The sequence below is a fragment of the Haliaeetus albicilla genome, chromosome 6, assembly GCF_947461875.1.
Source record: "Haliaeetus albicilla chromosome 6, bHalAlb1.1, whole genome shotgun sequence".
NCBI classification, from domain to species: Eukaryota; Metazoa; Chordata; class Aves; order Accipitriformes; family Accipitridae; genus Haliaeetus; species Haliaeetus albicilla.
In genome coordinates, this window is record NC_091488.1 from 12,313,919 (window position 1) to 12,335,763 (window position 21,845).

At 44.0% G+C, this 21,845-nt stretch overlaps 1 protein-coding gene across 1 annotated transcript; it reads right to left on the reverse strand.

The window, feature by feature from the left end:
* Positions 1-251: 251 nt before the first annotated feature.
* On the reverse strand, positions 252-21,717 carry UBASH3A (ubiquitin associated and SH3 domain containing A). Its single transcript, XM_069785057.1, has 14 exons — positions 21,605-21,717; positions 18,114-18,167; positions 16,449-16,635; positions 13,948-14,146; positions 13,072-13,241; positions 11,969-12,177; positions 10,991-11,117; positions 8,906-9,014; positions 7,370-7,492; positions 6,491-6,583; positions 5,302-5,446; positions 2,753-2,859; positions 2,125-2,231; positions 252-1,246 (listed from the first exon to the last, which is right to left on the reverse strand). Exons 1-14 carry the CDS (start codon positions 21,715-21,717, stop codon positions 1,109-1,111), a joined length of 1,881 nt encoding a protein of 626 aa, XP_069641158.1. The 3' UTR covers positions 252-1,108.
* Positions 21,718-21,845: the final 128 nt, after the last annotated feature.

The window sequence follows — 21,845 nt, forward strand, 5'->3', positions numbered from 1 at the left end:
TATGTCAAGAAGGAGCAGGGAGATGAAGAGTGAAAATGAAAACATTTTTAGTCATGCTAAGAGAGAGAAAAACCTCCATTTTTTCCTTTTGTTGAAAGAAACACTTGTGCTTTCCCAGAGGTAGTTATCTGAGAGGATAACTGGAAAGGAAAATTAGAAAGGAAAACAGACTGTGGAAAGGCATGTTCCTGTTTGTGCGTAAAATTTCAGGGCTACATTCCATTAATTAAACAAATCACCAAGAGAAGAGCTACAGAGACAATTTGGGTAACCCATCTGGTAGGTGTGTCACCATTTATACAATTTGGCACGGAACAGGACAGAGCAAAGCTGTTGTCCTGCGAGTGCCATCTCAGGCAGTGTTCAGCAGTTAAGAGTTGCTCACGCCACGGTTTTGTCACCAGTAGAGTAGCACAGGGCATCTTTCTTTGTCCCAGCAGCAGTAAAGCAATCAGTTCAGTTTTCTGCAAAAAGGAATCATTTAGTTAGTCCCTTTTGCAATATGGATCACTTGGGAATCGCTGAATGGGGAGCTGTTGTGATAGAAAGTAGAGCCCCTTTGTAGAAGAGCTAAATAAATAGTCAGTGTGGTATTTGCTCTCACAAAACTGATGGAGTGAACAGGAAACCCAGTGGCTTTAGGTAGAGCTGGTCTCCTCTTTGGGTAGGAGATGACTTTTCTGCAGTCCCAGTTTCTCTGCTTGTCTGAAAAGATCCAAGTGCATGAAAAAAAGCAATTCCTACTGTATGTATTTTGGTCTTGGAAAATGCAACATTTTCTATATTAGTGCCTTTAGCAGTGGAATTTACAACCAGGTAGTTCTCTATTTATTAAATGTTGGTACTCAGAAAAGGTTAAAAGGTACTTTCTTCACCACCAGAAGAGTTCTTTCTCCTTTGCACACTAGTTCCTATGTTCCTTCCTCTCAGCCACTGAAATAAAAACAATGTTCAGGCACCAAACTCGGAAGTGTTTTTCTGTGCTTTGACAACTTAGAGATGGTATTTCCCATCCACTGTAAGTCTTCTGGATGAAACACTGGACTGTGCTGAACCATAAACTGTCTTTGGCTTATTTTTGACAACTGCAAAAGGCAGAGCCGGCCTTCTAATCTTCCACAATACCATTTCTCCAGTTAAAGGCTGCATTTGCTCCATGAGTTAACGTCTTCACTGGTGGGTTGACCATCTGCCATTTGTTCTCCTCTTTCAGCTCTTCACAGAAACACATGCCCAGCGATGGGATCTAGGAAGGAAGTTACCAGCAGAGTTACTAGCAGGGTCATTGCTTTGACATGAAAGAGGGGGCTTTGCTACAGAAGAGAGCAGACCCTGAGACTGTTCTGGGAGGAGAGACCAGGACATTTTGCCTCTTCTGAAATGAACTAAAAACAGACTGGAGGCCTGTGGGGTGAAAGATGAACTTGTGACATCTCCCTATGTTCATACTTGGATTTGATGATCAAAATATATTCACTCCTCCTTACGCATTGACAGTGGTAGTAAAAATATATCTAAAGACTGACCTCTCTGGTTGGTCATACCAAGGCAGATGGTAAAGAAAACCTGTGTGAAGAATTCTGCCACTGGTGATAATACACAAATAAAGTAAACAAAAAACCTTGGCGACCAATCTCAAGCACAGGTCCCACTTGTGAAGCTGGCAAGAAAACCCTTCTCCACTTCATTCTGTAGCTGAGCCCTGAAGCTGTGAACTTACAGTGACTCGAAAAACACACAGCTTCTTAAAGAGTGACTCACTGAATGTAGCTGCATGTTACACTCACAACACCACAGGGAGGAAAGGGAAGGCTAGGTCCAGATGGAGCGGTTTCCAAACATGCCTCTTGTCTGTTAAATGTTACCTGGCATTGACTTTCCATGGGAGTTGGACAAAAAATTTCTCCAAAGACTTAGCTGCTAGTCGCATACTGTTCACCAGGAGAAAATCGTTCTCTCGACCTCCTGTGCTTTGCTAAAATTACATGAGATTCCCTTTGTAATGAGAAAGCTAATGTTGTTGGTATTGGCATGCAGTTACATGCATGTCTCACCACATAAGCAGGCTCCTTATTAACAGTATAATAAAACAAAACCAAAGCTTCCTGCTGAAAAAAATCTTACCTTTCGTACCACCTGAGCAAAGTTGCTGCTGTCTCTGGCAGGGAGCCCTAACAGAGGTCGGGTGAAAGATGCCAAGGAAGAGCCATGGCCCACAATGAGGATGATACCTGATACACCAGAAAAAGCAAAGAAAAGTAGTAAGGGAGCTGCAGCACTGTCAGGTTACCCGTCAGCAGATGGGTGTGAGGCTCTTTTGGGGCTGTTCATCTTTGCAGACCTCTTTGATAATGTGGCAGGGTATACTGTGCTGGTCAGAAAAAGTCTGGTGTGTTGTAGGCATACCAGCTAGTGAGAAAAAGCATTTGCTAGGAAAAGAGAGAGAAAAAAAAAACTTTCCAGAAAAGTATAGTATCTTATGCTGAGCTACATCCCGATGTAGAAAGATGAAGCAAAGTATACTCTTGCAATTTAGTAATCTACTGTTTCCTGTTTAATTTTGCTTTTTCATTTCTATCACATAAATCGCATTTATTTTAATTTAGCGTAGCCCAGGACAAGGACTAAGAGTTTACCTTAAGCTGTGTGGAATACAAACAACTCACGTTAAATGTGTTTCTGTTGGCAAATCTTTGCCAGTTCCTGTTACTGAAAGTCTCTGACAGAATATACAAAGATCTGAAACCTTTACCTTTGCTGGGGCAGGCAGTGATGATCTGTTTTGTAACCGCAGAGCTTCTGCTTACATATTCTTCATAACTTTCCGATGGCACCAGAGAAGAGAGTGGGAAGTTACCCCTGACAATAAAATCACAAATGTATATTAATCTAGATGAATACTGGGACATTGTCAGCACTATTGAATGACTACACCAGAGAAAAGGCACTTGGTTAAAAGGATATAGGTTTTTCTACTGACTGGGCTGACATGCCTCAGCTTGCATGCAGCATTAGTGTCCCCCACGGTAATTGCCATTAAATCTTAGAGCCAAATCTCGTAGCTCATAAGGCACCAGATGCAGGGAAAACCATGCTTTAATAAAACTTGTAGTTTACAGTGGAGATTATTCAAAGTAGGATTCATGCCTAAGAAAAGCTTAAGCTTTGAGCAATTCTGTCAGCAGGGACCACTGCCCAGCTATGGACTGCAGACTTGCAGAGCCGCCCAGCTCTAGCGATCCTGACCGAGTTCAAACCAAGGCGAGACACTGACGATGTGAATGCTTTCAAGATCTGGTGCCTCAGTGTTAGTCTCCTTAATAAACAAAGCAAATCAAACTCAGCAACAAATGAGGCATATCTGTATTAGCTGGATAAATGGATAGTAAAGACTTTCACTCCTAGAGTTGAAAAAAGAAAAGTGTTTCCAGCACCAAAATGCACCACTCCTAAGTATCTGAGCTCTTCGACTGAGACCAGGCGTTCTTCTTTCTTTTATACGCCAGGGCTCTTCAGGCACTGAACAAACGTTTCCTAAAAAAGCAGGAGCCAGACCTTCCAACAGCTGCAAATCAAGGCAGCCCCGCAGACCCGGTAGGGCTTGGGCTGATGGGTGCCGCGCACCCTGCACAGACCCGTCCCAAGGCTCCACAGCAGCTTCCAGGACCCCAGCTCTGTCCGGCCGCGGGAGGAGGGCTGGGGGCTGCCCCAGTCCGGCGGCAGCGGGGAAGAGCCTGCAGGGCCCCAGAGTGCAGTGGCCGGCGGTGCCAAGGGTCGGGAACACCAAATTCCCGATGTTGGGAGGCCCTGACAGCCTAGTTGAAGGTTGTCATTTGCAGTGGGTGAATATGGTAAAACCAGCCCCTGGGACCTGAGGATTTTGAACCCTGCATGCGACGGGAAGAAACTGGCATCATATGTACAAGTTTATTGCTCATCCACCCTATTTTTGCCCGGACCTGAGTGAGGTGTGAGGGGTCTGAAGCCTGTAGTTAGCATTGCTTCAGAGCTTCCCCTCTGAGCGTCTCACTGCTCTGCATTTGCACACTTTCTTTTGAGGCAAGCGTACTGAAAAAACTAGGGAAAACGGTCTGCTGGTGGTAAAACACACCAGAAAGCACTATGATCCAAGAAAATGAAGCATTTTATTCCTTCATGCAATTTCAAACGAAGACGCCTGGCTGTAAGAAATGCATTAAGACATAAGAAGTTTCCTTTCCCCCTTTCTTGTACATGTGGGAAACCCCAGAGACGCTCACCTTTATTAGCTGAGTAATTTCCTGGATCTGGCTCTGCAGTGCAAACACAGAGCAGCCTGGTTTGCGACCAAGATGAGGAGCTAGATTGAATTGGAGGCTTATCATTTCCTGCCCTGCTGTGGTTTGCAAGCACTCAGAAAAGGCATCACCTCCCTCAAGTTGCGAGGGCCCCAAAAAGTCCTCGATACGAGCGACGCAAAACAAAACGCCACCCCTCCTCGACTGAATTTGGCACAAACATCAATTGCAGTGAAACGCCGTTACCCTGCCTGCCCCCAAAACCGCAAGGACGGCAGGCTCGTGTCGGGCTCCCCTCTCTCTCCCCAGACGCTGCATGGATCTGCCCCGGGGTGCACGGGGGGTGGCCCCCCGCTTTCCCTTCCTCTTGTAGCGGTTGCTTCAGTGACACAAAGCAGCGGCGTTTCAGGCGTGGGGCTGGGCTCCCTGCCACCTCCCAGCCTGTGCCCACCCTCTGCCGCGGGGCAGACCTCTCGCTGCTGCCCTGCAGACCCTAAACAAAGGGCTTACTGACCTTTTCTAAAAATCACATTACTTCATCGCTGAAAACCAGCATGTTATTTACCCAACAGGTTATTCTTCACGTTTCTACAGTGTGCTTTGCTTGAGCCAAAGGTAAAAACAAAACTCCTGGTACCTGACACTAATGCCTATAATGCAGCTATTTTTGCGCGTGACAATCCATGGGCCTGAGCCAGCGAATCTGAAGGCAACACCAGAGGGGGGCTGGTCCCATACACAAGTATCAGATGTTTGTGCACGTGCAGGTGTACCCACGTGCTACGTGCACGCACGTTCCCAAGCGTGCGTGTGTGTCTCTGTGTCAGAGCAGCAAAGTTGACTCTTGGCACAAGACAGCTGACAGCGTATCATATTTGGGGAACACGTCATGCAGACTTGAATTTGATCAGAATCACCCATTTTTTTGCACTGTTCATAATGGGTTTATGACAAATATAAAGACGAAGAGATACCTCAGGGAAAAAAACCCAACTGCTTTAACAGCTGGATATGGAGCAATTACCTGTAACTTGCGTCTATTTTGTAAGAGGCCTCTGACAGTTCTGTCACATCCATGAAGTTAGGAATTACTCTGCTTGCTTCCCACTTGGTCCATTCAAACAGTCCTGGTTCCACCCTGATTTTGACTTTTTGATCTAATTTAAGCCCTGAAAGAACAAAAAATATTTATTAAGAAGAGAAAGGTACACTTGAAGTGTTACATTTGTGCTGTACATTATACCTTGTTGGCTGTAAGGTTTTCATTAATGAAAAAGAATTATTGTCAAACAAAAGAGGATCGTGTTGATTAAATGAAGTCAACATTATATTCTTGTCTGACTAACGTTAAGTCACTACAAATTCTTACATTATTATTATTATTATTTCTGGAGCTCTCTTGTGATGATCTGCAAAGTACAGGAGATAATAAAGACCTTAGTAATGTTGCAATCAATAAACTTTAGACAGGAAATGTTTTTACCATTTTTATATAGTATTTTACTCAGTGGTCCTCAGTGGGGCAATAAATTGTCCTACAGTGTTAGAAATAGAATTCTTTTGTCAAAAGACACTTTATTTTGTTGATAATTCTCAAGAGGTTACTGAGTGGTACTAGTTCCCAGAAGAAATGCACTCCCATCATAATTCTGATATAAACATGATAATAAACTGTGAACCTCTGACAGACCTGTGGGAGGGGACAGGAGAGGAAAAAAGAAGAGAAGGAGAGGGAGGGGGAGAAGGAGAAGGAAAGAGGTTCTGCAATATGAGGGAATTAAAATAGTTTGGCTTGCAAAGGCAAATGCTTTCAGGAGAAAGTTGTCTTCCCTGATCCACATACATATCCTTCAGAGCACTGGAAACATTTGCTTTTTGGAAGAGGTGGCAGTGGCGATCTGATGAGCAGCTACTAATGTTGAATTCAACCTGATGTGAAACACCACTGTTTCATATAACATTAGATTCCATGTTAACTAGCAAGGACTAGAGTTAATGGGATAGTACTCTCCAGACCATACACATGGCAGCACGTTTGTTACTGCCTGTATTACCAAGCTAGACAAACCCACCTCGTCTTCCCTGCTTAAAGGTAACAACAAATAGCCACAAAGTCGTACATCTTCTTAATTACTCATCTCAGAGACTTCACAAAAGCTCGACGAGGACATTTTCACCGTGGCAAAAGCACGTGGCCAGTTTTGCTGCCTTACCCTGCAGTATGTGTTGAGCTGTCTGTATGCAGCGGAGCGCGGGTGACGAGTACACATATCTGACTGTCACTCCCTGGTCCAGCAAAGCTTCTCCTGGATGGGAACAGCAAAGTGAGTTCCTCTTTCACAAACCACGACAGATGAGAAAATACTACAAAATACTTTCTGCAAAAACCAGCTTGGAGCTTTTCAGTTTCATTGACATGGGATACATTGACAGTCCCTTTCTATTAATTTTTTTTCACACTGTTGGCTGCCTGAGCTCACTAAAAAGCTCATTCTGGTTGTAACAGCAAGTTTAAAATGAGTGTTTGAAAAATAATTTTAGAAGATTCACTCAAATTCTGCAAACAGCGGTTAGGTATTTGGGTGTCTCCATATATCTGAATCATCAGAGATAAACATTTGCACCAGACTTGCATTGTCACAGTCAGGTGTGGCTGCTCAGGGAGCAGAAACAGCTTCCTCTGGTGAGTGATCTGAGTCAGCCGTCAGGCACCTGTGATGAGGTGACCACAGGCTGCTGAACATGAAGCTGCTTCCTCTAGTCATTATCCCATTCGCTCCTCACTGCCCATTCAGTGACAACTGCATAAGACGTCAGTCCCTTGTGGACACGCAGCAGGGCACAGCTAGTGTTGCAGCTTCTTTTTTTTTCTTTGCCAAGAACTGGCAGAATGGGTCTCCAAGACGAGCAACCAGCCCCACCCTCTATTTTACTGTTTAACAAGATCTTGCAGCGGTTGCCCATACAGAAGTGTTACCACAATGAGTGCTACTAAGAAGTTTTTCTACCACAAAGCCAGTATGAGCTTTTGCAGGTGATGAAAGCCTGCTTCCCAAGCCCTTCCAGTTTCAGTAGGATATTATCCAGCTTACCTATAAGCCTCGACTGGAAAACACCACAGGAAGATAAAGGAGGATCGCACTCAAAATTCTTCATGCTGTCTTTCCGCTTCGGCAGGGTGGAAGGGAAGTTCAGATCAGCTCTGTAGTATTTTCCTGAAATGAGGTGGGACATTTTGCCGCCGTACGAGGGAGGCAGCAGCTAACACACAGGCTGCATTTCGTTATAATGGCTTTGTTTCTTCCGAATGGTAGAATGGCTGGTTCTGAAAACTCAGCCTGGAATGACATCTCGACTGGCAAGTGAAACAGGTTGGGGTCTGTTCTCTGGCCATGAGGGCAAGTGAAGAAGCAGGGTGTGCGCCCAAGGAGCCAGTCTCTCTTCCCTCCACCTCAAACACCCGTGCTGTCTGTCCAGTGGGGACCGACCCTGGTCTGTGCTCTCCCTAAACCTCGCCTAGAAACCGTAGGGGTGAGGGGGAGCTGCCATCAGCCAAGACCACGCCAGGGAGACAGCTGAGAACTAAGCAGTTTGGGGGGTCATGGGGCAGTGCCTGAACTCAGATGCCTACAGGATTATTTCAGTACTACAGACATAGTCAGTGTCTCACTGGTGTAAAAACCTGGTGACTACTATTACCCTAAAGGTACCATATTCTAAGGTCACAACACTGGCTTGGGAAATCACCTGTCCTAACAAAACAGAACCTCTTATGCAAGTTCAGAAGGAGCAAAATGTGGGAGGAGAGAGACGGCAGGAAATCGTGAGACTTCGGCTTTGTGGGGCTCAAATGAAGCAAAAATCCACTCCCTATTGATATTCTTTTACCATTGCCAATGACAAAAAACAACATTTCCACTGAAGGAAAATGAAACCAATGAATTGATTATGCAGCCAGAAGGTACCATGCTCATTATCTAGCATGAATTTTGGACACTTTAGATAGGAGATCTCCAGCATAACAAAGGAGACTTTCAGCATAAAGCTCTCCCTTCTGAACTCCCACCTTCTTGTTACCCTCCTTTCTCCTGTCACACAGTTCCCTGTTCTGGGTCAGTTTTCTTCACCTCAAAACATACATTTTTGAGAGAGAGGGCGAAGAAATTCAACTTTTCATTTAGGTCAGTGCTGACATCTCCTTTCCACCATGGTTTGCTCTTGCTCTTCTTCCCCAGATTTGACTAGTGACGTACTGTGACTGATCAACAGACCATGATTCTGACTGAAGTGCAGAAAGTTGGAGGGGTGTGACGACCACCACCTTGTGTAACGAGCAGTAGAGATGTTGTGTTTTGTACATCCGTCAGTGAAGCACACATCTGTCAGTATCACAAGAGCTTTGATTGGTCTGCAGAGTTTATCCAACATAAACATGACGGACTTTAAGGACATTACAAAATACTGGTTGCATGCAGGTCAAAGCAGTGCTGTACCCGACTTGCAATGTTACTTACTCTTTTGTGTCAGTGTTTACATTTACACGTAGGAGACTGAATCTTTTGTACCTATTACTGGGATTAATTGGTTTTGGTTCTGATTTGCTAAGATCCTTCCATTATCTTACTCACCATCTGCAGTCAAGCACTGTTGAAGCCAAGATTTGCCGAAGACCTGATCAACTCTTTCCCCATGACGCATGACCAGCACACCTCTTCGCAGGGTGGCATTCTGCGACAGCTGTGTAAAAAGGGTTTTTCATTGTGATATTCTATATAACCTGCATAAAAAGTCTGGATTCCTGGATGCTGCCTGATGGAGGAAGGAAGAGCAGACCTGCCCTGGGAGGTTTATAACAAACACAGAGAGGGAGAGAAGGAGCTGCTATAATAGGTGCCTATCTTTAGGACAATAGTAAGCCTGACTGGCTCTCCACTGAAGACAAATGAAAGAGATCCCTGACCTTCATGGGCCACAGATTAGGTTTTAATTCTATGTTTACACTAGTGAAAGGTAGTGCTGATAACAGATCTTTTCATTCCAGCGTGGGAAGGAATTATAATTTTAATATATATCATATGGTTGGTATAAACAAAAGAGGGAAACTAGCTAAGATTTAAGTGGCAATGCTCTTTTCTACACCAGGACTAACACCAAGCTCATCCTTCTTTTCCTAATGAAAACACTGCTTTTACACTTTTCATAACTGTGTGGCCAAGTCAATAGTGAGCCCAGCTTTCCTCTGAAGCCACTTTTTACTCAGACTGCATGGAATTACAAATATAATTCTGAGTAGTTTGGGTTTAGTATACAATGCACATTAAATACAGATGAGAAGATAGGGGGAAACAGGTCAAAGGCTTTAAAAGTTTTTCAACCCATCGCAGCATTACTGCTGCAGCACTGAGGTTAGCGATGTGTATCTTCAGCAGCAGAGAAGGGAATTCTTAAGAAGTGGTATGAGATTTATATTCATGTATTCTGCTAAACGTTATTGCATTTCTGCCATAAAACAAAAATCAACCACCGCAAGATCAGAGTTTAAAACTAGGGTTTTGTGGTCTTGCTCTTCTGCTTAGGAGGAACCCAGAGGCTGGGGAAACTCCTAGACTGGAGACGTGCACATCTGCAGAACATGTTCCTCAGGCCAAGTGATGGCTCTGCCACAGATCTGAGCTAGATAAGAGATGCTAAGAGCAATCAAGAGCCGGTGGAAGGACATACATGTGACTTGTGCAGATGTTTCTGTCTTACGGTTGTACACACGGCATCCTGGGACCCCCCAGGATGGAAGTTCCCTCAAGGTGCCCTCATGTTTCTCTGATGCTAACACAGATGAACCCAGGGTTATCCCCAGCACAGACAGAAGAGAGGCCATGGGGCAAGCAAGCCCAAAGGGGTTTCTGCAGCATGCCAGTGTGCTGGTAAGGACCGTCTTGGCATCCCTGACAGTCAGAGCCAATAAGGCAGTGCAGATGCAAATGTGCTGTAGGTAAAAAACCAGAGTGCTTATTTGCTTTGCTCTTCCTACCAGAAGACCAGTGGAAAACCTGGGAAAAAACTGATACACGTTGATTTTGAAACTGGGACAAAAATGTAATCCCATCAGTGCTGCTAACCTTTACAGCTGGCTGTTCTCCAGCAGCAGTTCTATGCAGTTATTTACATTAACTCTGTATCTAAAAATACAAAAGAAAATGAAACATTTAAATGTGCCAAGATCTGCGACCAGGTAAACCATCAAGGTGACATCCATAGGATCTGGACATAAAAGTAACAATGAACAATGAACCTAATTCTGCTCTAATTACTCTGCTATGAACCCACATGAAAGTCAGGGGACGTTGTGCCCGTGTTTCACTTGTCAGACTTTTCACCATACCTCTGCACAGCTTGCCCAGTAAGGCTGTGCACAGAGAAACCTGAGCAGAGAACTCATATGTTGTGCTATTATGACAGCAACAAAAATTCTTATGAAAGAAAGCAAGAGTAATATACATGATATAAGTCACAAAATATTTATGAGATATTATACCGTACAGTATAATTGTATTTGTGTGTCTGTGTGTGTGTGTGTGTGTGTATGTGCATTACAACGTAACATGAAAATGTGAGGGAGAACAAGGAAGATAATATTAAATTTACTAAATGCTTTTAATACATAGTATATCTGCACAAGCACGCGGCAAAGATTAGAAATGGAAAAAAACAATTACCTGAAGAGAAAGTACATTGGTTATGCTCCTTGACATACTAGGATTATGGACTTCTCCATTCAGCTTTACATTAGGTTCATTTTCAGTTTGGGCGAATAATCTCGAAGCTGTTACAAAAACATATTCCCTGTAGAAAAAGCAGAAGCAACACACCCTCACACAAACATATGGGCGCACACACAAATAGAAGGGATTTTTAAGTTGTCATTTTGTCTACAGAGATGTGTAAGTCAGGATTCATGCTCCATTCAATATTTTTTGCACACTTCATCACTTTGTTCTTGATTTAGAATCTGCCCCGGAAAAATGAATCTAAAATAATATGAATCGATGGCATATATTGTGTGTAACTCTGCTGAAGTGTGATCTTCAAACAGGAAATACTCCCTGGTTGCCTCCTCTGTCTCTGAGGACTCAAGAAGAAGTGCACCTACACCTCCCTGCTTAGAAAAATCAGCTCTAATCTACAAGTGGCATCAGCCGTGCTGTCAGCGGCAGAACAAAGTGCAGGAAGCCAGACAGATGCCTGCTGATACAGGGTAAATCAACAAGACAAGGCCTCAAGGTGGTGGAGCAACCTTTGCGTGGTTTCATTTCAAGTTAACTTTGCAAGCCTTTGAAATGAGAAAAAAAGAAGAAAGGAGAAAGCACTGAGCCAGGCTGAAGACTCAGCCTGCCTGGCAGAACGTGGTCTTTTCAAATTCATTAGGATGTTCAGGTTGTTCAAGTGCAAACAGGGGTCATCCCTTGAGCAGCTGAACTAATGAACTCCGGGTATCTGTGGATGCGTGTCCTATGTCCCTTCTTCCAGAAGTCTCGGCGTCCCACCCAGACCCCCAGGACCCCCCTCTCCTCTGCCCACGCCGCCTCCAGTTCCCGCCTGGCAGCCCACAGCTCACAGCGAGGAGGAACGCTGCCACGGCTGCCCAGCAGGAAAAGTGGCTGACATAAAGCAACACCCACGAAAGCCCAGCTTACCTGTGCTTAACCCACGTGTCTGACTCGCTGGCCCTCTCAGTGTAGTTTTCGGGAATAAAACCCCTGCAGCCGGTCCGATGCGAGGTCCCGATCACCCAGCCTTCGCTCACGTCGGACTGCTGCGTCGGGTCAACGTAGACGAAGTCGCCGGCGTTGATCATGAGTTCGTCGATGTTCTGGGGCTTGTACTGGAAGAGGGCCCTCAGTGTCTGGGGGAACACGCAGCAGGGTCAGGCTGCTGCCCAGAGCCCGCTGCTGCACGTGCCACAGCGGTTCAGGAGATGCTTGTTCAACTCTCCACTGGACACAGCGACCGCTACTATTTTCCGCTCTGCAAATGCTCTTTAATGGCATTTTGGCAGAGGAAAAGGAAGACACTACTGCATTTGCAGTATGTGTAAAAATTAGGCACTTGGTTTCCATAAAAATACTTTTTTCCCCTGTAACTAGTACAGACTTATTTGGAAGCAAACATAGCAAAAGCATTGTCAGCTGGTTTTGATTACTTGCAGCTCTCCTGAGTGTGACCAAAATCCAATATAAGACTTGTGACAAAGCAATATACTGATCTGACTAAAAAATGTTGATCATTCCATAACTTAAAATTGGAAATGAGAACTGGAAAAACGTCAACTGGTTTTAACCAGGAGTTTGTCAAGCAGAAAATCATCAGTGACAACTGTGCCCTGCTCACTGATGTTTAATCTGTGCAGTTTTCATCATGGCTGGAACAATCAAGAAAACTGATTTTGCTGAATGGAATTTTGCTGCAAAGCTGTGATCTGACAAATCCTAGCAAATATTCAAAGATCATCATTTCCTGTCTCTCTTATTTTTTCATGTCATGGTAAGATTAGTTTTTTCTGCTGGAGTTGGGAATTAGACCTTGCTGACATGCAGGTCAAACAGCCTAACATAAAGGTATCTTCTACCAATTCATGGGTACAGTTTTTCAACCCAAAGAGGTACTTGAAATAACCATGCTTTTTGAAACACTGTACTGTGCATGCACTGATTTTCTTCATGGAAAAAAAAAGGCAAGATGACTGCAGCAAAGAGTCTGACCAGGGGCTCAGGAAATTAAATAAATCTGATGACAGTACCTGGTAATGCACAAAACGCATGTCCCGTGAGTAGAGAGCAGCTATCCACTGGCAGCTCTCCCCTGGGTTAATGCATTTGGCCAATTCTTCCAAAGTCTTCTGATGGTGAGGATAAAACTTGTGAGCCAAGGTAAGGTGGAGCTGCTTTAGGCAGGGCTTCACATGGCAATCTAGGAATAAAACAATCATGTCCCAACATAGAAGTGAAGGTCATTTAAAGCTCTTCTTGTTTAGTCCTACATGTTTGGCATGCTACAAGAAACACCACAGTAATTAGTAGTGGAGTGGATCAGAGTTTTGCTGAATAACTGTTTTGCAGAATGCCATGATTTTAATCATGCCAAAATGATTCATAAATCTGGACTTGATTTGCTCCCTGGCTTCAGCTGGGAGAAAAATGAACAGGGTCTAAATTCCTCTCCCAGTCTGAGATGTATTGAACTTGTTTCTCTGAGACACAGCTCTTCTGGGGTTGTATCCCCACAGTCTCAACTGGTGGTGCAGTTTCCCTTGGATGTCATTGGAGTGGGGATTAGGACCTTCTTCTCAAGGATGCAGTCAGGCCATTAGGCTGGGCCATAGCACCATGGAGATGGAGGTCTGGGGATAGGGAGGATTATATCCCCACCCATCTTGGATATCCTGATCTATCAAATTACACAGCTAACCTTTTCAGCTTCTAGATAAAAGCACTGTGTCTTCAAAGTCTAAACCATGCTTCCCTAGCCATGTTATTTTCAAATCTGTGGGAGGAAAGGGTGTTTGCTGGCATAAAACATCAGCTAAGCTTCCCTGCAGGCACAAGAAATGCTTTCAGTAACATGCCTAAGCATTTGTGCTATGACCCATCCATTTTCCCTCTGATTTTGGTCCTACCTGCCTGGGCTGAAGCCTCTGACGAGAATGCCAGAGCAAACTCTTTGAGGATATTTGCATGGCTGTCACCAATGAAGAAGCCAAGGTAGCTGGTGGATGAATGTAGTGATAGTGAAATAGATGGTGGAAAGCACTGTGAAAAGCTGTCACCGACTCGCTTTAAGGTGTCATACAATAATTCCACTTTCTGGTCTTCACACTGAAAGAAAACAGGAGGAACAGGCTTTACCCACTGGCTCAACAGCCACTATTGTAGCCTGTGTCATACAGTAATAGCAGAAAACAGTGCAGGAATTAGACTTCCTGAGAAAGACAACACACCTACAAACTTGCTTGAAATTCCTGGTATTAAGATCAGTAATACTGGGCAGTTTGATCAGCACAGTGTCCTGGTGCTATAATAGGAGATGGAGCCTTCTACCAGGAGGCTGGATAGGGAAGAGCCAAAAGATTTTACCATCTGACAGGTGTGCAGTAACCTGACTGAAATGAAGCAGGGATCATGATTTCCCTCTTCAATTCTAAGTAAGAATTTGCATTATTGTTATCTGACAGCTGAAATAGCTCCTGCTAAAACTTCAAGATCTCAGATGCTGAGCAACATACCTAGCAAAATTTATGAGGCATCTTTGTCGTTATGACCCTTAATGCTCTAATCACAGCAAATTAAAGGATTGTATGGAGCCATGCTTCCACAAAAAGTGTCAATTAAGCAATTTAAACAGTGAAGAGACAAGGATGAAATTTGTGCTGTCTAATCAGAGACACAAACATTAACAATGCACCATGTCCACACTGCTTTAGTCTCCTCCACAGAGCTGTTTGCTCCATTTAGCCTTTTCACTAGGTCATGCTGTTGAAGGGGAAGAGCAGAAGAGAAGAAAGGAGCTCCTCCTGCTTAGACCGTCTTTCTCTCTTGAGCATTTCTCAAGCCACACACGCACTGCCTGGTGAGGCTCAGGCATGGTGAGGAGAGATGCATTAGGGCCACTGGGCAGACTGGGCTGTGGGGTGAAAGAGGCAGGTGGGATCCTGCACCAGGGCAAGTGCCGTGCAGCAGGATCCGCCGGGGCTGACAAGTCCGGGAGCTGCAAAAGACGTGGGGAGTCAGGGAACAGGAGAGGGCTGTGTCGGGAGAAGGAGGTGGGAGGCAGGTCAGTGAGTCTCGCTTTCTGCCTGTGAGGCATCCAGGCCAGCTCTTGCTGACAGCAGACGAGCAGAGAATAGCACCGGAGGGTGCATTTATCCCTAGAAATATGCTACCTGAAACAGGGTGGAGGTGCCTGAGGTGAGGGTTGCAATTCAGTCATCTCTTCCAGGGGCAGGCCTTTAAACTTGACACCTTTCAACACCATGGCATTCATTATTAATTCATGATTTTTGTTCTGTATAATTGTGATTAATGGCCACAGTGTACCCTGCTATTCAATATTTTGCAACAAAATACTCTTATTTTCACTGTCTATACTTAGCAGCATGGTTTAGCATGAAAGTATGATTAACACAATAATTTTGTCCAGCTACTCTAGCTCACATCTGTTTCAGCGCATCTCAGCTGCAGCTGGTGTTCATGTGCATCACCGTCAGTGTGCGAAAACTGGATACCAGTTGGCTCCAGAGTTTTTCCAGACCTTTGCTGGTCTTTGCTGATACTGGGGTATTCACCTGTGCAGGAGAAGGAGCTCTGCTGGGAAGTTCTTTAGAGGGTTACCGGCCGGCTAGGAGGACAGTAGCATCTCCAGAACCAGAAAAAAGCCCAACAAGAGTCCAGCACAGGAGCCTAACTTCCATGTTAAATTATTGACAAAGTGACTCAATTGCACTGCTGGACTCCCGTCCAGCTCCCCTTGCTCCTTCCATCCCTGTGCATTTTGCTTCTCCCTTTTTCACAACATCCAAGCTTCAGTAGAAAGGGTAAAGATTGGAACATGCCACCATAGCAATGACCTTCTGGCTGGGGCTCTCTGGGCTAGGTAGCGGTTTCCCTGAGGTTCCCATAGGCAAAATACGAAGTTGTCTATATCCTATGATAACGCTGTCACTGCTGCACAGTTGGCTGAAGCCAGCCACTGCTGCCCCAGGCAGGAAGGTTTAACATCCTGGATGGATGCAGCAATGGGCATGGTCTCTCCAGCCTGCTGATAGCTGCGTGTGGGGAGCAGTGCTTCACTGCTGGCAGGTCCATGTGCAGCCTGGACTGCACAGAGTTGCTCTAGATGGATGCTAGACACATGCCACTCAGCTACCCTGAAGCATCCCACTGGCCCCAGCACCCGATTTTTAGGTATGTCAAGGGCTAAGGTGGGTAGCTAGAGCAGGTAGTGGGAAGAAAGCCCCCGGTGCCTACACGGGGGCTGAACACTCAAATATTAAGCAAACATGCCTGGACCTAGGTCACGTTAGTTTGATCACCAAGGAGAATTTCTGGTGTAAGACAACTGTAGGTGGTCCACTTCCACCAGCAGTTTATATTTGACCCTTGCACATCTTTTGCGCCTTACCGTGAAGAAGTCGCAGAGAGTGATGTGTGGAAAAATCTCGTGGGCTCTGTTTTTCCCACACTGGCGCTTGCTCTCCTTCCAAAACTCTTGCAGATGGTCATGCAAACGGCCGGTGGGACACAAGTAAAGAGCATACTCCTGAGGGATTGGGTCTTCCAAAGAGGGATCGTTGCAGTGGGAGTGCAACCTGAAATCAAGAGCATATCACAGAGAGTAAAGTATGTGCACCGCTTACTCTTGTTTCCTGTGGTTGAAGGCATCCATAGTAGAGACCAGAAAAAGGAAATACAAAGTTGTTGTTTTCTTACAAAGGAAAAGCTAAATTAAGAGCTCCTTACAAATTCTCTCTCTGAAATATTAACTAATGGAGAACGGGTTTTTCTTCCGCTTATTTTTTGTGTACTTTACATTTTAGTATGTGCCTTCACTTCTTTCGATGTCTGAAAATGAGACAACAAAAAAGATATTTTTAGATTTTGGGGGGTTATTCTTCCCCCTTTTTCATGACTGGAAACAGAGGGCTGGAGGAGGAAAAAGAAGCAATGGGTAGAAAATATTGAATAATGCCCAAATGAAAAATAACTGAAGATTAAAAAAATACCCCAAAAGAGCTAGCATTTTTATTCAGCCCTAGTAAAAGCAAACAAGACAAATCAGAAAATGCACAAGCAAAGATCAGAAACTCATATCCCATGTGATGACATCCTTCACCTTGCTCTTCACATGCTGTATGTTTGGCTTTGCAGCTGTTGGATTGGTAGTGATTGATGGAAAGTGTGGTGGCATTCCTGACAAAAAATTATTTGGGAAGAATCTGCCATTCTCAAATGTCTCCTCTGGCTTTTTACAAAAAAAAAAAAGAAAAAAAAAAGAAAGAAACAATCAAACCAAGCCAAAAAAATCCCACAGCAAAACCCAGAAGAGAATGCAAGGAAAGACTGGATTTGATTTGAGAGTGGATTAAAGAAAAAAAATCAATTATCAGCATATGAATACTCTGTGGGACTCTTGCTACAGAAGAAAAACTTTGTAGAGATCAAGACTAACAAGTCATTTTGACTCTAATGATACGTTCCTCTGACTGTCAGCCTTTCAGCCTATTTTATAATGAGCCTTTCTCAAGGGAAGAAGATGGGCTGTTTGCCTTCAGCCATTGCCATTTAACCTCATGTTATTACTGCACGTGTTTGTAACTGCAGCCATGGGTTTACAGCTATTTTCCCTGTTTCCTTCCTCCTTTCCTTCAGGATGGAAAGTCCAGGTTCCCCCCTCAGGCTCCGTGCAGAGGCAGTGAGCAGACTTCGGCGGCCATAGCCGTAAATAAGCAGGAGGCTTCAAACTGAGGAGAAGTGTCTGGTCCCATGAATTGACTAACATCACTGTGGTAAAAGTAGATGCTTCTGCCCAAAGCTGCCCTTTCCTCTCCAGCTTTTTTGATTTACCCTGGACCTTCTGCAAATAACCTCCCTTCCCAGAATAAGTACAAATACAATTATTTCTTTCTCTGCATGAACTAAAATGAAAAAAAAACCCACAAAAAAAGAACTCAGATGCAGGGGGTTTAATGGCAGCTAACTTCACATTCAGTGACAGAATCAGCATGTGAACAAGGATTTTTAACCAAGTTTAATCTGAAAGCACTCCTTAGAAATCCCAAGTACTTGCCATTTTGCAGCATCTTCTATCGTGTTTTGTCCAGTAGCAGCCAAGGCTTTTTGCCTAACAAAAAACCAAAACAGATTCATCAGAATAACAGAAAGAAAAATTCTAAAAAGTAAAGAATGGACATGCTATAGTCACCAAGTCTATTCTCCAGCACAGACAGGACCTTTAACAACTAGGTTATTCCTGGCAAATACCAACGTTCTTGAAGCCCTCCAGATAGTTTTTTCCACTACAAGTCTTTAATTCCTTGAAGATTACTAACCTGTCCTCCTTTGTGTTCTGGAGGTGTTTCCTTAGCAGCCCTACTGACTATATGGAATTCCTTAGGGTTGAGTAAACCACGCACTGGAAGAGCACTGGACACTGGAAGGGTTTGCTCCGTTCATAGGGTTATGTTCTGGTTCAAAATCTCAGGCCCGAGCCCATACATATAAACAAAGCAAGGCATACTGATGTTGGGGTTCGAAAATGTGGGTTGAGGATCTCCCAGAGGCCAGCAAAGAGCCAGATCTAAGCCACCAGTTCAGTCCAAGATGAGGGACAATATCTCACGTTTCTCTCTGTTAATGCAGCTGTCATTCTCTGGGATCGGATTTGATTCCCATTTCCTTTTCTCACTAGAGCTTTCAAAATGCCAACTATGGGCTTCATATGAACAAGTCTTTGTGACTAAATGCTAGGTGATGGGTGAAGGACTCCAGTATTTAAGTAGCACCTGCACCCACGAACCCCATTTCCAGTCCTGTAACCCACCTACAAACTTCTCAGAAGAGACATGAAAGGGAAGTAGAGACAGTGGATGTGGAGGAAAACCTGCTAAATTATTTGGCATCTGTTCATCTCTTTCCTTTTCTCTGGAGGCCATCCTTTCTGGCCAGTGGGTCCTGAGGGCATTCATTCTTTTAGTCTCCTCACATTTTTATCCTCCATCCATCCCTGTGACACCTGAGCACGCACCAGCAGTGCAATGAGTGCATTAAGCAGCAGGACTCAGGTTCATCCTTGGTGCTTCCTCCTAGCCTTCTGTCTTCTCTCTAGTGCAAAAATTACACATGGGCTTGTTAAAAACATTTAAATGTACTTATGCAATCATGCCTGGCTCTTTAGTGGGGGCTCAACATGGATGAGGGCTAAACATGAGTTTTCCCACTCAAGCTTTACCTTCTACTTTTCTTCTCCATAAAGTAAATCAACTACCATGGCCAAATCGATGCAAAACCATGACCTAGCTTGTCTAAAACTAGCCTGTGTCCTCTGTGACTGAATACTGCACATTTTCTTTCCACACCTCTGCTGGCTCTCCCTTGTCCATCACATCAAACACAACCAACCTATGTTTTTGCCATTCTCCCCATACAGCCCTTCCTGCTGTATTCTGTTGAAATGTCAGTGCCTGCCTCTGCTCAGCCAATGATGCCAGACTTTGTCAACCACTTGTTACACCTCAAAGTCAGTGTTTTACTGCTTCATGTCATGCTGCTCCTCCTACTTGGAGAGAAGCTCTGTGCAAGCTGCCCTGAAGGCAAATCGAGCATGACTTCATCTTTTCTTTACCATAGGGCCTGCAAAATCGTAAATGTAATAAGACAAGTGAGACCTGAGACCATGGACTGTCATGCTGCTCAGTACTATCTCCTTGCTCCCTTGTGCTCCTCTCTGTGCCTGTTCCCACCTTTTGTCTCATCATATATGTTGGCTGTAGGATGCTTTCCAGCAGGGTTTGTAGAGCCCTTAGCACCAGGAGAGCATTAGGCTGTGATAGACATCCTATACTTCCAAGATGAGCAGTGAAGATTGAAAGATAATGCATAGAATAAATTCTGTATATACCAATTTCTCTCAGATGATAGAGAGTAGGAATAAACCTTTGAAAATCTGTATTAAAAGTAGTGTCTTTACAGTGAGAACAAACTGAGTCTTCCGTAAAGCAGAAACAGTTGACACTCTTCAGTTCTGTGTAAAGCACTAGGGAAGGCCCATTTAGTTGATCTGAAGCTAGGGTTGATCCTCACATATTTGGTTTTTGTTCTTTGGGGAAATGTTGCTTTGGCATGCTGCTTCTACTTTATGAAAGATTTAGTAATATTTCCACCCAGCCTCGTTTTTGTCAGGCCAGGACATCTCAAAAGAACAACTTTTCAGTACTTTCATTTACGGTTCAACCCAGGAACTGCAGAGACAGCTAAAAGGTTTTATAAAAACACAATCAAAATTTTGAAGGTCTTAAAGTCAATAAAAGCAAATAAATTAAAAAATAAAGTGCTTTTGGACATTTTGTCATTTTATGTTGATTTGCATAGTGTTTCTGCCACTGCTTCTTGATTTTGACCTGGGAAGCACAAAGCCATCTCTGTAACAGCAGAAACTGTTTTGAAGAGGATTTGAAGAATATCACATACAGGACAAAAAAATTAAAAAACTAGCTGTTACTTTGGGGTGACCAAACTTATAGTATTACTAGAGAAATGATCATCCAGGTTTTCAGCTGCACAGCTAAAATTCCACTATGTGTAACTGGGAACAAGGGACCCACAGTTTCCTTGCAAGCTGTGCCCATCATGTCTAAAGTTGATCTGCTAAACACAGCTGTTCCTAAGAAAGCAACATGGCACTTCTGAATGGAGCCTTTTCAACTTGCTTAATTTTCAGTCAAAAGGGAGAGATATTGCTCTCCTTTCTAAAATATTTTTATGAGGGGTTCTTCAACATTTAAATAAAAAGATTTATTTTTTTAACAGTTTGAACCAAAGTGTCCATATTTGCCCTTCAGAAGTTGAAAAATCCTCCCTCAAACTTCCTTGTGCAACCAGAGTGATGTTTGGGGGAGGAGTGGCCACCACGTTTCTTTTTTATTAACTTGGTTAGCTGCCACCAGTTAATCTCTCATCCATTCGGGTTGCCAAGAGTAGCGCCTCATTCTTTACTATTACATTTTCCAGGTAAGACACGCTTTTGGAACAAGATCCTGATTCAAGACAGGAAGAAAAATTGACAGACTTAGGTGGCATCTTGTTAAGGAAAGCTTACTCTTTTAAAACAGTTTCCAGTAACAAAATCCAGCAAGAGGTCTTTGCCAGGCCTGAAAAAAACTTTGGATAGAAGTTACATCCACATTTAACTCCCTTATAATAACAGTGGTAAGCAGAAAAAAAATGACAGAATATATATCCCAGGAGCAAACATCAACTTCTTAACTTATTGTGAGGCCTCTCAACCTGAAGACATGGAAGGGTGTTGTGTCTTCAGATATGCACAGTATTTATTAAAATGGGTACAGAGCAGGTTGTTTTTGCAGTATGAGCAATACACACAGCTCTACAAGAAATTCAAAGCAAGACAGGTCTGATCCCTGTATAGAGACATCACTCTCAGGAAACAGCATGGTCTCTTGATGAAAAAAGCAAGCTGCCTGCTGTCAGGATCTTATGAGAAATACCTCTTATATCTTAAATACATCTTACCGTGCAAAGGCAGCTGAACACATTACTCACGCGATATGAGCCGGGAATCCTTTGGCGAGGAGAGAGTCAAGGAGAACAGAGGTGCTTTTTCTCCTGTGCTTGTTGGCCACCTTTGCGTACAGCTGTGTCTCCGCCACCGCCATCTCTTCTGCTCTTCCCCTGACCGTGTGCTGAGTGCTGACAGAAATTGGGAGGTGGGAGGAGGGTGAGAGGGAGGGAGGGAGTAAGAAAATGAAAGAGAGAGAAAGAGAGAGAGGCAGCTAAAAAAAAA

Coding starts and splice junctions, on each gene's coding strand:
- UBASH3A (XM_069785057.1), bottom strand. CDS start 21,717: ATGGCGGTGGCGGAGACACAGCTGTACGCAAAGGTGGCCAACAAGCAC. Junction 11,118..11,968: donor GACACGTGGGTTAAGCACAG/GTAAGCTGGGCT, acceptor CTTTTTCTACAG/GGAATATGTTTTTGTAACAG. Junction 2,232..2,752: donor CACTGCCTGCCCCAGCAAAG/GTAAAGGTTTCA, acceptor CTGGTGTATCAG/GTATCATCCTCATTGTGGGC.